Here is a 19463-nt window from a genome sequence, read left to right as displayed (position 1 = left end):
TATCACTGCGCTTTTCTAGAACTATGTGTATTTAATTATGTGAAATGTGTGTTTATTTATTTAATTTAAAGGTGTATCAAGCCAAAAGAACAGAAACAAGGGGATAATTTCAATGCTCAATATGTGAAAAGGCAACTGTTATATAATGGTATAACTGAAATAGCTAAAATAAGAAAACATGGCTATCCAATCAGAAAAACACACATGGACTTTTACAATAGGTAAATCCTATTTGCTAATGGCTATTTGCCTTCAAAAGATATAAACAATATAAAAAAGAAGATGTGGTATGATTGCCAATGAGACAACTATCCACAAAAGACCAAAATGACACAGACATTAACAACTATTATAGGTCACCGTACGCCAAACTAATACAAAATGAGTTCCTATTGTAGGGAACCTAGTATACAATAAGATATGAAGATTTTTTCCTGATTGCCCTTCATCTAAATGGGCCAAAATCTATTTTTTTAATGAAATATTTTTATTTGAGAATGTTAACGAGTCGTGCAAGATTAAATGAACAAGGATTAAAGAACCGAAATATCATAAGGGATAGGTATTTGGAATAAACATTCAAATAATCAACTTTCAATGATACATCATAAACTGCTTGTATTACTACGAATTCATGATGAATATAAAATACATTTCAGATTTTTTGTTCTTCATTCTGAGTTTTCTAAGAAACATCCGCCAAATCCTGACCAGACCAACAAACTGTTATTAGACAAAGTTTTACCAGATGACCTGAAAAAAGAGTGCAAAATTGGAAAACATAGAGTAAGTCACTTGACCAAGAATATAATTCATCGTAAAATTTCAAGATTTATTTTTATTTTTTGACAAACGCTATCGTGTCCTTATGTATATGCATCGCTGAGAACACATTTTGTTTTGCTTAAATGGCTATTCAACCCGTCATGATGATCATAATCTGCGAATATTTAATCAGTTTTATCTTTTAACTTGTTTGAATGTTCATCATTTCAAATCTTCTACATTTCTTGTGAATATTTTACTTAATTATCTTCCAAAAATGATATAATTATTACCATGACATACTAAAGTTTACTTTTTTATGCCCCACCTACGATAGTAGAGGGGCATTATGTTTTCTGGTCTGTGCGTCCGTTCGTCCGTCCGTTCTTTTCGTCCGTCTGTTCGTCCGTCTGTCCCGCTTCAGGTTAACGTTTTTGGTCAAGGTAGTTTTTGATGAAGTTGAAGTCCAATCGACTTCAAACTTGGTACACATGTTCCCTATGATATGATCTTTCTAATTTAAATGCCAAATTCGAGTTTTTATCCCAATTTCACGGTCCACTGAACATGGAAAATGATAGTGCGAGTGGGGCATTCGTGTACTGAGGACACATTCTTGTTTTTAATATATTTTCAACATGTTATTATTGGAGTTCTAAATAAATACTTATATTGCAGGTTTTCATGAGAGAACCAGTTCACTTATCTTTAGAAAAGCAGTTATACCATCGCGAAAAATTGTTCGGAATTTTGCACACAATTTGGTTAGGTATGAAAGCAAGAACATTGTTTAGAAAAATGAAAAGAAAAGTAGAGTTTGAAAAAAAGAAAGAGAACGACGAGAAAAAAGAAACGGTAAGTAAATGAATAAGAGGATTGAAAATATTTGTTCTGCGTTTTAAATACAAGGAAAAATATCAGACTGAATTTTTTAGAAGGTCTAAAACAGGAAGGATATAAACAGGACAGTTTTTTAATACGTTGTTATCCGTGACATTTGTTTTCTTAATAATGTGTCAAAATTTAACCAGTGAAATAAAAATAAAAAAGGAAATCTGCCAAACTAGTTAACTATCAACAGTAAAATAGCAGAAATTGTAGAGAAACATTTACTTATAATTAAAATAATTTCAAACAAAAAACTGCATGGGATACTTTTTTCGTACAAGATTAAGGGAAAGGATCATTCTAAAAATTATAAACTTAGTTTGTTTGTATTTTCAAGGTAGAAAAATCCACCAGGACATTATCATATTACGCCAGATTTAAAAAAAAATTCGTTCAAAATCAAAACATAAGGTTATATCGTTTGCAAAACGAATTTTTGACAAGACTTTTTGTTTTGTTTATTAGAAACTTTTCAATAAATGCTTTAAGGTTATATATAATTGTATTGGCTTTTTAAAAGATCTACCATCACAGCACACTATAACGTGAAGTGTCTGTATAAATGGCGTAAATTAATTACCGAATTTTAAAATTTCAAACAGAGTTGATTCATTATTAAGATTGTCTGACATATATTTTGCGGTGCAAGAAATACACTTATACAAAGATACCAGTGGCGGATCCAGAACTTTACCTAAGGGGGGGGGGGGGGCGCTGACTGACCTAAGTGGGGGCCGCTCCAGTCATGCTTCAGTGATTCCCTATATAATAAACCAAATTTTTTCCACGAAAGGGGGCCCTGGCCCGCCAGGCCCCCCCTGGATCCGCCTATGGATACAGCCCTATTCATTAAAAAAAGAGATAAATATTTATTGTTTTCCTGTTCCGAAATAATACAAAATGAGTTCCTATTGTAGGGGACCTAGAATACAATAAGATATGAAGATTTTTTCCTGATTGCCCTTCATCTAAATGGTGAAATCAATTACAAAACAAATGAATGTACTGTATAACTTAAAAAAAAGTTTGACCCGATAATATAAGGCTTTATCTGTGTTCCAACTGTCTCTGTAGTGCTATGCTCAGCTTTACATAAAATATTATATTACGACTTTGTGATGTCGAAAACACGGAATTGGCTTTATTTATAATTTCGACCGTCATCTTAACGAATGATTCGACGTTTATGAGTTTGACCCGAACTTATTATAGTCATCTTCCTGTTCGTTGGTGAAATAAAGAAACCTTGTTCTATCATGCAAATACACAAAAACTATCTGATAAATTGATTATCTGGTTGTCTGTTTTGTTTTATTAATTTCATAATAATCATTGTTTGGTATTCATAAGGTACTACATACAACATTTGAAGACTCACCCTCTGATACCCAAACTAAAAAAGATGGATACACTACTGAAGAAATGAGGCACAATGGAGCGTCCAGTCAAACGAGCCGTCATGGTGAAAGTAACCCTACAACAGTACGTAAACGTATAAAAGAAGACAACAAATTTCCTTCGAAAACAAGACAAGACATTGGTACAGGATCAATTTATCCTGATCATCAAAATACTGTTGATACAGAGGATACAGAGGAACAGAAGAAAAAAGAGTCTAAAGGAAAAGAAAAACCGTACGTTCTGATATGAATAGAAAAAGACATCTTTTATCTTCATATGAAAATCTTATCTTTCTTTTAAGAATGTGCTCGTGTGAAATAGAAGATTATTAGTTAAGGAACAAAATAAGCTACGAATTATCTTTTAATAGGTTATCATGGTTATGGAGCTCCTTTTTTATATTTAATTTAAAAACAAAAGCGGGAAAAGGCTGTCTCAGACTTTTACACTATATTTGCGTTTGTATTATGAGCTATTGAAGTCTTATGAGAAAAGAAAAATTGATGTTATGGGGCTGATTAGTTTACCCTGTATCATAGAAATAAAACAAAAAATTCCAAAACATAACATACTAGTAGATAAAAACAAAGACTGAACAAAACAAAAACATCAAAAACTTGGGGTGAAATCGGATGTTCCAGAATAGATGTCAACCTAATAATCGTACTATTAGTACCATATAATTTGATGGTTGACACACAAAACAAAAATGTAATTATGCGTTCACAAATCTATGGAGATGGAAAATGAGAAAGGGTATTACATTATAATATGATTGTTTTAGGTTTTGGGATATTTTCAACAATATACCGAGAGAAATGAAATCTAAAGATGTTCATGAGAGAAGTAGCCTGAGAGTCATAAAAGTGATTATTTATGGGCTTTTATTTTTTCTTGTGTTTTGTTCTCTTGTGGTCCAGAAGATTAGTTTGATGTTGCTAGTTAATTACGAGCACGAGGAGAGGAATAACAATACCATTTCTGAAAATGGAACAGAGTATACCACACAGGTATTAACGATTATGCATATGACTATCAGTTTTAGCTATTGTTCTTTGAAACATACTAAAGAACATAAATTGTAATATTTATAAATAATAACTTAATGACTTATGACTAAATTCTATGTTGATTTCAAGTATATAATAGGGAAAGATTATGTTGTCTTCAAAACAGAAGTGATACTAACTTGGTGTTGTACAGAAGACAGAGAAAAATATTGATACAAAAATTTAAAAAAGCTTAAATAATTGAAACATGTTTTATGAATAATCTGCTAGTCAAACACCAACAACATTTAATTGCACTATTTAACAATTTTCATCCAATAAAAGCATTAAATCAAACAATAACATAATTTAAATGAAAATTATAGCATTCTCAGTGATCCTAAAGAAATTTTCAATACACTTTTCATAAATGTAGATGAAGATGTAGGAGACAAACATAAGAATAGATAGAAATCAACAAAGCATGATAAAATTGAAGAAAATAAAATAAAACTGATTTTAATAAGTTGAATTTTCACCTGTAACATAAGAGTTTGTAAGTAAACAAATTAATAGATTGCATATACGAAAAGCTACTGGATATGAAAAAGTGTCACCAAAATATTATAAAAATGGCACAACCACTTATATCTTATCATATTAAAATTTAAGTTCATAAAACAATTTAAAGTTGATTTTTTCCAGATAACCTTAAAGCTTAGCATGTATCCCAAATTTTTAAAAAGAATTATTCTCTACAGAGATAACTACCTATGTAAGGAGTTTTACAGATATGTAAGTGTGTTCCATGTATTTCTAATAACAAGAAAGAGTTATACATGATTTATTATAGCAATTTTTTTAATAAACTTTTCAATCTTTGCTTTCGGCAGATAGGTCATGTTTTGATCGCCAAACAGCACTTATTAAGATAAAAGAAGAATGGAAAAAAGCTATGTACGAAGACAAATATATTGCTGTAATACTGATTAATCTAACTTAAGCATTTGCTTGTTTACAACACGATTTACTTTTATTAACACTTGAAGCATCTGTAAAAACAATGCTCTAACTTTTTTGCAAATTTATGTAAAAAAAAGAAAACAACGTATCAGGAATGTAAGTTCTTAAAGTGAATGGGAATTCATGTTTAAAGATATAACACAAGGGTCAATTCTTGGTCCAAATCTTTTCAATTTCGTCATAAATGACATATTAAATTTTGGACAAAACAGCACCATTTATATTCATACTGATGATAACACTATTTCATATAAGGATTGTGATATAGATCACGTTGTTATAAATTTAGAAAATGATAGGTGAAATCTAATAAACTGGTTTTCGGTAAATTTAACGAAGGCTAATACTGACACATTCCTCGCTTTAGCCATTGAAAAAACCCAAATAATCATAATTTGACATTCAATTTAAACCAAAATTTCTTGTGAAGAATAGGTTGAACTTTTTGGAACAAAATTCCAACTTTAACTTGTACAATCATATATCTGAAATATGCAAAAAAGGCTTCAAGACAAAAAAAATTCCAAAATGAATAGTTAAATATTAAAACAAGCTATGCGGGTTAACAGCTTACTACTCATTCATTCATTCCAATGTTGTCTAGTGATTTGGCATAACTGTATCGAAAATATCTGATAAAATGAAAACAAATTAAGAAAGAGCTCTCAGATTTATCTATGAAAATTATGATAGTTCATACGAAAAACTGGAAGAATTGTCAAAATTATCTTCTCTATATTTAATACGAATAAAAACTATTGAAACATAAACTTTTGGAACAACTTACAAAACGTCCAAGCTATCTTCAGGATTTAATTTATATTAAAAATCAAAGTATATTTTCAGATACCAGTAAACAGCAGTCAGCACTACCAGGTATGTTTCACAAATGATATCGGATATGTTCCTTACGTCGTAACTACAGTCCCCTTACCTTTCATTAACGTAACCTACCGAATTAGACTATTTACCGTATTTTTTGTTATCTCATAAGCAACACGACGGGTGCCACATGTGGAGCAGGATCTGCTTACCCTTCCGGAGCACCTGAGATCACCCTTAGTTTTGGTGGGGTTCGTGTTGTTTATTCTTTAGTTTTCGATGTTGTGTCATGTGTACTATTGTTTGTCTGCTTGTCCTTTTCATTTTTAGTCATGGCTTTGTCAGTTTATTTTCGATTTATGAGTTTGACTGTCCTTCTGGTATCTTTCGTCCCTCTTTTTAAATCGTTTCGTTTTAATGTTGCACAAATCTTGAATGAGCTTCCTAGCCATTGTCGAATGGAAACTTCTTTGGGACCAATTGAACAAAATGGGTATAAACATTGGATTAAAAATTTTATCTGAATTTTGTATTTGTTTAGTTTTTTAGTCGCTTTATCTGCTGGGCTTTTATTCTAACTTAAGCTATGCTGTTTTAATATACTTTATTTTTAAGCTATGCTTATAACGTTCAAATGTCATCTATGGTGTCTTACCATGCACTGTACGTTAATAAAAGTGTGTTGTTTGTCTGTGTGTGTATATTTTGTTATTCAATCGTTTTGAAACGTTCTCTTTAACTTGTGATTTGGTAGTAATTGAATGTCGACTTTAAATAAATCATTGGACAATAAATATATCATCATGAATTGGTTTCATTGCAATTGCAATGTTTATTACTAACGCATACCTACCTTTTCAAGTATTTCACTAACGGATTCTTGTCTTATTGCACTTTTATGAGGAATTTCTTCTAATTTGCGCTTTTTTTATATATCAAGCTTAAAACATCCGATGACACGACAGTATGATAAAATTTTAGAAATTCAGTATATATCTTATTTATAAAAAGGAATATGTGGTATAATATTTAATGATACAACTCTTCACATAAGACCAAATGACACAGAAATTAACAGCTCTACGTCAACAATTAACAATTAACCGAGCCCATAACGCATGATCAGCTGCCCCGAAATGACTAATACGAAACAAATTTAAACGAGAATACTAACGGCTTGTTTATTTACAAAATAATGAATAAAAAACAATTATGGAACACAACAACAAATGACAGCTACTGCATTACAGACTACTGACGTAAGACAGGCACATACAATTTTTTTTTATTTGATTATAAATGTAAATTTTGTAATCTTTAAGCCTCGGTCACACCTTACCGGGTAAGACGAACGGACGCCTAACGGATGAAAATAAAAGTTGTCCGTTGACAAAATTGTTATCCGTTTGGAGTCCGTTGATGTATTGAACAAATAAAGGACATACAACGAATATGCCACGTACGAGAAACGGAAACGTACCGGACAGAACGGATATCGAACGTACATCCAACGGACGAGTACCGCATAAAACGGACACCTAGCCGAAGCGTACCGGACATGTTTCATTATTGTCGCCTAAAATTTTTCCGTACATCTTGTTCATTTGTTTTATCCTGTACGCTTCCGTTAGGTGTCCGTTTTATGCTGTACTCGTCCGTTGGATGTACGTTTGACATCCGTTATGTCCAGTACGTTTCAGTTTCTCGTCCGTTTTACTTGGTTAGTACATCAACGGACTCCCAACGGATAACAATTTTGTCAACGGACAACTTTTATTTTCATCCGTTAGGCGTCCGTTCGTGCTATCCGGTAAGGTGTGACCGAGGCTTAAGGCATCCGTTCGAGCTATCTTTTAAGGTGTGACCGAGGCTTTAGTAAGAAATTATGCCTTTGTGTTTTTAACAATTTCAAAATTTGATTTGCAATAGCATTATATACGTCCCTGACGAGTCTTTAGTAACTGAAACGTATGTCTTTCGTACAAAAGGATCAGTTTATTAACTTTATTTATTCCAGATTCAAAAGTTGATTTAAATTTATTGCTTAAGAATACCATACGACAATTTTGCTAATAGAGAGCAAAAAGGTAAAACATGCTACACCGAGGAACAAGTGATCAGTATGCGGGAGTTGCTTATAGACAACATATTTGTTGAATCTTAAAATTGTCTGATTTTTTATGGGAAAGAACTGTGGGTCAGTTCTTGTCGACCTCTTTTTATTTTCATAAGAGTATGAGTTCCTTGGACACTTATTAAAAACAAGAAGATCGTAGACGCCAGATAATTAAATTTCTCATTCAGATATATTGATGATGTTTTTTTCTATTAGTGATAAAACATTTTTAACTGGGTTCCGTTTATATATCCTCCAGAACTAGAGATAAAAGATATAACAAACACGGCATCTTCTGCCTCATGTTGCATTTATATATCGAATTTGAGATAAGCGGTCATCTCGGTACCAAAATTCTATGACAAACAAGACGACATAAATTTTGAAATCATAAATTCCCTTCACCGTAGTAGCAATATACCAACTTCACTTTCAAATTAGAAATATATTTCCCAAACCCAGGTTTTCAAGAGCTTGCAGCTGCTTCACATATATAATAAAACGCCAACAGTGTCTGAGTAGAAAGTGGAGGAACCAGTTTATGTCAAAGAACGTCTTGTCTCTTTTCTTGATGAAACCATAAAAAGATACCAATACCTTGTTCATTCATATTCAGCATCTACTTTACAAATAAAAAATGATGGTCTTGTAGTATCGATTACAGGTAAAAAGACATTCCGTTTTTATTTTCCTTCGAATTCGGTATTTTTGTTATTTCTTCTCAATTTTTATCATATCGGAATATCTAAAATGGTTTTTCTTACAAATCGCGCACCAGTGAAACAGTAATCTGCACAGTGTTTTGGAAATCGTATTTTATATAAAGATGTAGGTTAATCTTTTCTTTTATCGTGTTCCTTTGAAGTTGTTTTTTTTTTAGGTAGTTTTATAAAATCTAGAGTCAAAAAGTAACAATATAAATTTTACTGTAAAAGTTTTGTTAAATATAATTTATTTAATCGGTTAAACTGTTAATTACTATTAGGCGGTACGAGGTGAAGAAAGTCCGGCTTTCAAAGGAAATACACAAGCTTGGTGTCATTACACAAACTTGAATATAAAACAGTACAGTTGTAAACTAGTTTACATAACAAATTTCTGTAATAAATCATTCAGTTCAAATATATAAATTATGCATAATGATTAATTTTATTTAAATCATTTTTCTTTGTATCACTGAAAACATCATTTGCAATGTTGTTTGAGTTTGAGGACGTAATTATATATTAAAAAATGTCCAGAACTGGCATTTGTTTTGATCTTTTATTTTGTAGGTTGAAGGCGTTGATCTTCCGCATGTTAAACATTTTCTCTTGGTCCTTGCAATATGTATACCATATACACTGACAGTGGTTTTTGGACTTCTGAGAGTATTATTTGGAAACATCAAGTCACCAGCCATGCAAACAATGCTTGTGGTAATATATGTATAATATTATGTGTAGCTTTGATTTACTTATGTATCTTTCTGTTGCAGTTTTTAAGTGTACAAGAAATGAGAAATAAGGACAAAAATAGGATTTAAATGTCTGTTTAGATACATGTACCATCTTCAAAATTCTACGCTGAACTTAAAGACGTCGAAATATTCTGACTAAATTCACAGGGATTTTAATTCAAACTGGTCGTAACACAGTTTAATGAACATTGCAACTGTATTCAAAACAAACTTTTTAATTCTATGTTCTTCTTTTTTTTTGTAAATTGGTATCAATTGAGGATCTCTACTGGTCGCCACAGTTTGTTTCTCATATGAAGCAGAATCCATACAGTACTTCTTTAAGACATAAGTATAAAGCAGTTGGCAAGTTCGTTAACTACATTTACAAAAATCTATCAAAAACGCATATTGTTTTTATAATTGTTAACGTATTTATTTCGTTCGTAATATGAAATTGTACATAATTTAATTTTTTGAAATGATATTTCTCCATTTTCTAATTAAATTTTTTCATTATAAATCATAGCTTATAAAGTATAAATTTATCAGTATCATTTCGAGTGATTGCATTATCAATTTCAATTTTAAAAGTTTTTTTTTTATCATGATTTAATGTGGATCATGGTAGTTTAATAAAATATCACTGGAACACTTTTCACTTAATATTTGACATATGGGCTGGGAATAAAAAGTGTCCCCTTAAATAAAGGCAACAGTAGTATATCACTGTTCGAAAGTCACAAATCGATTGAGAAAAAACCAATCGGGGTTACAAACCAAAATTGAGGCAAACACATCAACTATAAGAAAAAAACCAATGAAATAACAGAAACACTTAAGAGCAACAAGAAACCAAACGATAATGTAACACACACAGCATTTCAAAATGTATTATTATATTGTTTATTTGTGCATTTCTCTATCCTGAATGGTCTTGCATTTATTTGTACTGTATGTAATCCTCTTAGTGTAAATTCAACATTGCAATATACACGGACGGTTTGGCTAGCCTTAAAATGAGGTCAATCCCACTATTTGTTCTTAAAATGGAATATGAAAGTTGTTTTCAAATTGTTCGTTTCTCTATATGTTAGCGTTTTTTTGTTGTTGCAATTCAATGATTCTGTTGTTATGTTGTTTTCCTTTTATATTTGATGTGTATCCCTCGGTTTTAGTTTTTAACCTGGATTTGATTTTCGCAATAGATTTTTGACTTTTGAACACCGGTATATTACTGTTGTCCTTATTAATAAAACATGATCATGAAATCATGGAGCACTTGGGATTTATGCGATAAATATGCGTGAAATACAACGATGTGCTTTTTAAATACATTTTTTTTTATTTATTCCTATTTGTTAATCAATCTTTGTGGTAGCTATTGTTTTATGATTGAGTGTATTTAAATTTAGAATCAATTCACACTATTTAATTTTTAATTGTTTACACCTTTCATTCTCAATGGTTTTTTCCCTCGCACTTGCGCTTGGTGGTATACATATTCCTTATAGGAAAATGTCATGGTTAATATCATTGCATACGGAAAAGCTTAATTAAGCGAAATAAGTGAAGACAACATTTCAATAGCAGCTCATTTCTGAGGATTTTGAAAAAGAAAAGGGATTTTCTTTTATTAAAAGAGTCAATGTACACGTAATACTTAGCAATTCAAGTATTAATATTGAATACATATTTTATCAATGTGAAGTATCATATAACGTTAAAAATAAATGTTAGTATTGGAATTCTAAACCAAAACAAAACCTCATTGAAGATAAAAACATGTTATTTCATTTCGTTTAGTATAGTCATTTGAACAATTTTTTACGTTTAATTTCATCAATGATACCAAATAAAGAATTTCAGACGCGCCTTTCGTCGAAATATAACTCGACTGTCATCATCGTTTAAAAATAGTTTGAAGCAAGGAATACGTATTTTAAAAATAGCTTGAATCACAATGTTTTACACCACCGTAAAAATATCTTTATATCCAAAACCTCGTAAATTGTCTCAATTTCCAAAGGCATTTTTGGGGGTAAAATCCTTTAATTTACATATGCAGTTAACATACATTTGTTTTTTTTTCTTTTAGGTACTTACCATTGAGTGTATGCATTCCGTTGGATTAGGATTCCTTGTGTTTAAGGTATTGGGAGAACTGCATGCAGCATATGGTATTATGGTATTGAATACCACTTGTTTTGTTCCTAGCGTTCTTAATTTGTTTCCTTCAAGAGCAACAGCTAATGGCGATTCTGTAAAGAAATGTCTGAAGGCTTGCAGGAAAGTCACTGACACAATTATCAACATACTTGCATTCGCGGCTCAAATATCAGTTATACCACTTGTTATTTACTTCGGTGTTTATAAAATGAATGTTTCAACAGAAGAAACTATTTACAGTATATGTTGCTTTTTACTTTCTTCCTTATCATGGTGGGAAAATTTCCTACCTGATGGATCGAAGAAGAAAAACGCTTTAACCGATGGAACGGAGATAAATAACACTTTAACCGATAGATCGACGAAGAAAAACCCTTTTACTGATGGAACAGAGAAGAATAACACAATAAATGGAAAAATTACACGTATCGACAAGTTTGATCAAACAATTTTAAGCATACAATTCGATCTACAAGAAAGTCGGCCATTCATTACAGCAATATCGTCATTGCTCAAAATTGGGGTCACAATTTTAATTGGTGTCTTCTTACCAGAATCAGATCTGAATTTAGTCACAGGATGGAAGGATCTAACATCAGATGAAATATTTAAATTTACACCAATAATTTGTATAACAACATGCTCCTTTTTGGCTTTCTTCATGGCATATATAGCATGCAGGTTGAAATTACAGGTGTTCTCTTTTTCATTTGCTTGCTTCCTGTCGACCCCTTTTGCTGTTGGAATTGTCATGATTGACTGTGAATACAATATTTTATCAGCATTCACCAAAGACAGTTTAAATTGCCAGGTAGAAGGTTCGATCGATTTGTACATGTATTTCATTTGGGGTTTCATATTATTCGTTTCAATATATTGGATTGCAAGGCACATCTGGAGTCCAAATCAAGAGAGACTAGCAAAGATGGACAAGTAAGTTATATTATAAAGTACACAATGTAGGTCATACTCTATCTTTTGCACTAACATTTTAACATCGATATTGCTGTGCGTTGTCAAATATTACTTTTACAAAACATGTAGTTATGTATTTATCATGTCAAAACTTTATTCTGACCCCAAAAATTATTCTTATTTTATTTATTTTTTTACACTATAGCATTATTATTTTTAAATGCATATTTACAACTTGAGTCACAGAAACGTTCAATACAAATTTAAATACACATGCTTCATAATAAATTTCGGAGAAGACGTTACTAAGTTGTAAAACTTGTGTCTGATCCTTTTGTCATTTTGAACAATAAAATATGTTAAAATTAAATTAATCATAATAAATTTAAAAAAATAAATTTAGGAGAACAGATGAGGTCATCAATAAACTAAGCCTGCACAGATATCATTCATGGCAGACAATTGTTCTTTGAATGTATTCATAGTGTTTTAAATGTTTTCTACAGATTCAATTCGCCAATTTTATATGAAAAGGTAAAATCACAGAATACTGAACTCCGAGGAAAATTCAAAACGGAAAGTCCCTAATCAAATGATAAAATATATCAAACGAACGGACAACAACTGTCATTTTCCTTACTTGGTACAGGCTTTCTCAAATGTAGAAAATGGTGTATTATACCTGGTTTTATAGCGCCAAACCTCTCACTTGTATGACAGTCACATCAAGTTCTATTTTATTTTCAACAATGCGTGAACACAACACTGGACAATTAAAAAACTCAAATATGTAATATCACAATCATTCCTTAAACAGATCCAAACCTAGTGAAAGCATTTGGTGCTTTTATCTCCGATTCTAATTCAAAATATTTAAAAAAAAATGCAGAATATATTTTTAATTCTGCAACCATATTTTTACGAGGATGTCTAATATGAAAGTATTTAAATCTACTGAAATTTGTAATACGCGTTTTGAGTCTTTTTTGCAACAACTTTTTCATTTTTCTAGACTGTTTGTGAATCCTCTATACTGCAGCATTCTCTTAGAACAACACTTGTTGATGAATAGACGAAGATATGTCAGACGGATCAGAAAAGAAGTAGAAAATGGGGTTGAACTATATAGGTTACTGAATAATATTATTATATAACTTATTAAGACTATCAAAGAATGGTTGTACAGTCATACTGTAAGCAACCTAACTATCGAGAACTATTTGATAATAAATCTATTGCGAGAAGATCAACATCTCGAATACAATTAGTCGTCTATATATAAAATTCATTTCTGATTTGAATACACCAACGAAGTTAACAAATTGCAAAAAAAAAATCAAAAAAATGGCAAGTAATAAAGACGGATACAGTATCCGTGTGCGCTATAGTAAGTTGATTTACATCATTAGCCAGTGGCTGTTTAAGGATCTGAAAAAGAAAATAATAATAGAAAAGATGACAAAATATGAGTTTTATAAAGAGTTCACTATTGTTTATAATAATATTTGATAGTTCATACTTTTGTGTAATAGTTTTGAACAAAAACAAAATTATACATCTTCAAAGCTGACTGTACGATACATGAGTCATTGTTTACTGTTGTACGGTGATCTATATTTACTGTCATTGATACAACTTGGCCGGTATCTGTGGTGTTGGACTGTTGTACCATGTTCAAACAGTGGCATTTTCTTGAAGTTAAACCCGGGAAAACTAATCCGAATTATTTACCAAAGTTAACACTGTAGGATGTTCACGCTGAATAAAACTAGAAAAGTATGCAACAAAACTGTAAACCACATCTATCCAATGTACTTGGTTATATTCGTTGCATCACAGTTGCATTATTTCAAGTCTGATATTCTTTTCCACAATCATGACCACTTCTGAGGAAATCCACATCAACCACTTTTCTTATCGTGTTTGTGAATATTGTCAAAATACCTAAACTGCATAAATTTTTTCAGATTCTCGAAGCCTAAGATTAATGAGTTCGTATTTTCTTAATTTTTCATTTGCAAGGGGGTTTCAACATAGCAAAATACTCTTTAAGATACAAAAAATGGTCACATTAAATCAGCAGATGAAGTCGCCAGTTAAGAAGAGAACCTTCCAGAAAATCTCTAGTGACGTTCTCTAATAGTCCAATTGAAAAAAGGCAATTTAAGCTTTCGTTTTTTTCTTTTAAAAAAGAGGAAAAAGCTTCGTTCGTTTTCAAATTGTTCTAAAAATTTGAATGAGTTTAAAAAATTAGACATTAAAAAAGTCCAAGTTTAGTATACTAGTATGTAAACATTAGCATATATAAAATTAATTTTATATTCTTGAATTCATAAGATTTCGATTAAAACTTTTTTCAATGATTCTGTATAAATTCAATATGAAAGTTGAATTTATTTTACTATCTTGCCTATTGGAAAGAAATTCTATCAAACATTTTTAAAGGTAAATCTGTCAAAAGTTTCAAGTATGGTACCCACGTGTAACAGGTAGTTCATATTGAAGACAAAGGTTAATTATGTACCAAGCTTTCAACAGCAACATAGATATCTAAATTATGTTTTTTTTCTTACTTAGACCGCAGTTTTTATGCTAAATATTGATTTATATGTTTCTCTCGTGATATGACTGCTGTAATTTTGAATGTTGTAAGCAGCGTTGCGAATCACCATAGCAACAACATCTCATAAACTTCACTTAACATTCACATATAAAAGGCAAGGTACTAAACTCAGGTTCGCCATACAGTAACACTACCTAAAATGCGGGATAATTTGTAACCAGGGTTCGTTGCATCAATTTCATTCTATTTATCTATTTCGGAACCGGATTAAAAAGACACAGTGTGAAAAAGATAACTGCTTAAATGGGTATCAACAGACGCGTAATTTGGTACTGTCATGCAACTAGGGATTTCGTGTTATTAAGATGTGATGGTAAAACATTTTGGAAAATTTTTAAATTATGGAATATGTCTCCGAGGAGATCAGTCTTTATCCCCCTTTTTATTGATTTAGCACTAATAATGATATTATTAATACCAAATTATATACCATATGAGGAAAAAATCTTTGTCTACAAAATACACTTCGTCTCAAAGTTAACCCAACAATGTTAGATCTTCAAATATCTTTCAAATGTTTCACAACTTTGCGTTTGAAAGTTAACCAACAAAATGTTACCTCTTATTTACCTTTGTACAAGCTTTAGTAACCATGTAACGTCAAGTTTCCAAAACATTCTATAGAAACACAAAACAAAAATAAAATGGTGCTTTGAAAACACCCATATGTTTAGACTCTTGAATTTTGAAAGCGTCGAAATAGGATGCACGTATCATATAAACCCAAAGGCAAATATAATCAAGCCTGAATTGAAAACAACGTTCAAACCAATGATTGCGTTGGATAAAAACCGCAATGTTTGTCTGTGTGCATGCAAACATCTTAGAATGTCTAAAAAGAGGGGCCTAATATATAGCAGAAACAACATTTTCCAAAAGAATAAAAAAAAGTGAAAAAGTATATCTTTTACAAAACGCATTTGGCTAGCAGGTCGAACAACTCATGGTCTTTTATAAACACTGATATTAGGATCCATTTTGTTACATCTTGTGATCAATTTTATTTGGCAATCGTCAATGGCAGTCAGCAGGGTTAAAGAACATCAGTTGTTCGACCTGTTAGTCAAATGCGTTTTGTTTAAATATACTTTTTCACTCTTTTGGTCTTTTGGGAAATGTTGTTTGTGCTGTTTTTAGACCCTTCTACAACGAAATTTGTTTGACATGCACACGTATAAAAATTGCGGTTTTTATCCAACGCAGTCATAGGTTTGAACGTAGTTTTCAATTTAGACTCGTTTATATTTTTTGTTTGGGCATGTATCATATTTTTCCTCCGGTTTATATGATCCGTTCATCCTATATATTGACTCTTAAAATTCAAGAGTTAATCTAAAAATGAGGGTACTTTATCTAAAAATGAGGGTACTTTTTATATGGCCTTCCAAATACCGTTTCGATCCCTAACATCACTGAAGAGACATTTATTGTCGAAATCCGGATATGGCGTACTAAAGAAATATTGACACCGAATGTTTGTGGCACAACATCCTGTCCACAAGTTAACAATTTTTTTTCTTTCTGTGACGTATTAAATTTATATTAGGATCCATTTTGTTACATCTTGTGATCAATTTTATTTGGCAATCGTCAAAGGCAGTCAGCAGGGTTAAAGCACATCAGTTGTTCGACCTGTTAGTCAAATGCGTTTTGTTTAAATATACTTTTTCACTCTTTTGGTCTTTTGGGAAATGTTGTTTGTGCTGTTTTTAGACCCTTCTACAACGAAATTTGTTTGACATGCACACGTATAAAAATTGCGGTTTTTATCCAACGCAGTCATAGGTTTGAACGTAGTTTTCAATTTAGACTCGTTTATATATATATGCATATATAGACGAACTTTTTAACTGGTATCTCAAAGGTTATTCAGATTATAAGAATAACAATAATAGTGTTAAATCAATTAAAAGGGAAAACGACCGAAAATCAAAAATCATGAATTTGGGAGTTGTATTTTTTATTTATTATTTTTTTTAATATCAATAAACAATTTTTATTGCATAAATGTTGTTTTAACAATTTACTCTGACTGCAGACTATTTCGAGTTTGCTTGTTATTAAATACTGAATTTTTAAGGGAAAAACTCAGTAAATGACTATGGGAATGCATTGTTATATGGACTTCCCTCAAAGGCAATCCAACGATTACAGCGTGTCCAAAACACCGCCGCAAAATTAATAACAAGAAAGAAGAAAAACGAACATGTTAGTCCAATTTTAAAATCTCTTCATTGGCTGCCGGTAACATATCGATGCAAATACAAAGTGTTGCTTAATGTGTTTAAAGCTCTGAAACAGGAAGCAACCGTGTACCTTCAAAAACTAGTAAACATTTACAAGCCAACAAGAGCTCTTCGGTCAGAAAACAACATGCTTCTAGTCAAACCAATAGTAAGAACAAAAACATACGGAGAGAGACGGTTTGATAGATCGGCCGCCGTTTTATGGAATGACTTGCCGAAAGATTTGCGAAACACTGAATCTGTGAATGCTTTCAAGAAAAACATAAAAGACAGGCTTTTCCACATAATTAATAATCGGACAGTATTAGACTTTTATTCGATCTCAGTATATATTTTTATGTATCATACTAACTTTTATTGCATTTTTTATTTCCTTTACTCTTTTTATTTTTAGACATAAAGCTATTAGTCCAATTTTTAAATTGAATCACTTCTGCTGTTCAAAATTAGTTTATATTTTTTAAATTATTTTTGATGAATAATTTTTATTTTCATATATTGAGTCGTATTTTTTTTTAAGGTTTCTATTTTTATTTTATTTTTAAATTTGTTTTTTATGCATTGTAAAGCGCTTAGAGTGAATGTTTATTTAGATAAGCGCTATATTAGCACTGTAAATAATAATAAAAAGTACTGAAATTGTCATCTATTATAAGTAATAACATCTACATTCTTTTGTATACAGTTTATACATCAATTTGCTTACCGAAATGTGCTCAAGTGGACAATTTCAGATGGAGGAGCAAATTACAAAATCTGAGATTAATTTTTCATTTATATTCCAAATACTGAATCCTCGTATTCCCTATCTATACATCCGAACATGTTAGATGTTTCTGTCAAAAATAATCTTACTGGCGAGCAACTCTTAATCTATGCAATATTCCTCTTTAAATTTTGAATTTTAATATACTAAATATTTTTTTTCTAGAATCAATGTAGAAGAAAGTAAAACACCTTTAAAAAAGATACCTCCAATGATATATGCTTGTGCAACCATGTGGCATGAAAATCGACAGGAAATGGTGCAGCTATTAAAGTCATTATATAGGTAGGGTAAATAATATTTGATCGTGGAAATTTTGGAAAGACTAGTACGATGTTCTTTATTCTGTTTTATCTAATGTTAAATGTTATGTACACATGTGTATAAGGCGATGTGGACGTTAAGTCTAAAGACATATAGAGATCACCCTTGAGTCGTTTGCAATAGCTAACTGATTAGAAACATGTAGTCACCGAAGTGTCAATATATTTAACAGAGGTTTGTTCCGATTCACCATCAAAACAGAATGCTCCAGAAGATTTAAAAAAAAAAGATAACTAAAAAAAATCACTGGCTTACTTCAAGCCAATGGATGTTGGATGAATACTTATTTATATTTTAAACTTAGAAACATGATTTGTTTATTATTTGTTATTGGCATTAAACTTCAGTAACTGCAAATTTTCTTAGATCTGTGCTTCGTGTCATGTTTGTTTGTTTTGTCTCCCCATTTTCATACTGGCGTTGTTCTCGACTTAAGGGCATACGATACGATTACATGGGGAAGTAACGACGTTGCTTACGTAAAATGTTATTTTCGCGACGTCAAAAGATGCATTTTTGTCTGATTTTTATCATTTAAACTGATTCGTCGCCAAAGGGTATCACCAGCCCAGTAGTCAACACTTGGGTGTTACATGAATATCAATAATGGGGTAATTTTTATAAATTTCCTCTTTAAAAAACTTTGAGTTTTTCGAAAAACTAAGGATTTTCTTATCCCAGTCATAGATTACCTTAGCCGTATTTGGCACAACTTTTTGGAATTTTGGATCCTCAATGCTCTTCAACTTTGTACTTGTATGGCTTTATAAATATTTTGATATGAGCGTCACTGATGAGTCTTATGTAGACAAAACGCGCGTCTGGCGTACAAAATTATATTCCTGGTACCTTTGATAACTATTTACACCACTGGGTCAATGCTACTGCTTGTGGACCTTTCGTCCCCAAGGGTATCACCAGCCCAGTAGTCAACAGTTCGGTGTTGGCATGAATATCAATAAAGTGGTCGTTTTTATA

The 19463-nt window shown here is 31.3% G+C and overlaps 1 protein-coding gene across 1 annotated transcript in view; it reads left to right on the top strand.

The window, feature by feature from the left end:
- The window catches only part of LOC134707158 (chitin synthase chs-2-like), a 71545-nt gene that overhangs the window by 18111 nt on the left and 33971 nt on the right, over nt 1-19463 (top strand). Inside the window, exons 8-17 of the mRNA XM_063566703.1 lie at nt 72-221; nt 660-786; nt 1444-1620; nt 3004-3287; nt 3839-4064; nt 5913-5942; nt 9279-9422; nt 11541-12544; nt 13539-13655; nt 18327-18446. Of these exons, the coding sequence (XP_063422773.1) occupies nt 72-221; nt 660-786; nt 1444-1620; nt 3004-3287; nt 3839-4064; nt 5913-5942; nt 9279-9422; nt 11541-12544; nt 13539-13655; nt 18327-18446 (2379 nt within the window). The remainder of the gene's footprint in view (nt 1-71; nt 222-659; nt 787-1443; nt 1621-3003; nt 3288-3838; nt 4065-5912; nt 5943-9278; nt 9423-11540; nt 12545-13538; nt 13656-18326; nt 18447-19463) is intronic.

Source organism: Mytilus trossulus, chromosome 2 (assembly GCF_036588685.1).
Source record: "Mytilus trossulus isolate FHL-02 chromosome 2, PNRI_Mtr1.1.1.hap1, whole genome shotgun sequence".
Taxonomy (NCBI): domain Eukaryota; kingdom Metazoa; phylum Mollusca; class Bivalvia; order Mytilida; family Mytilidae; genus Mytilus; species Mytilus trossulus.
The sequence above is the reverse complement of the archived record's forward strand: the minus strand, read 5'-3'. Positions and strand labels throughout refer to the sequence as shown.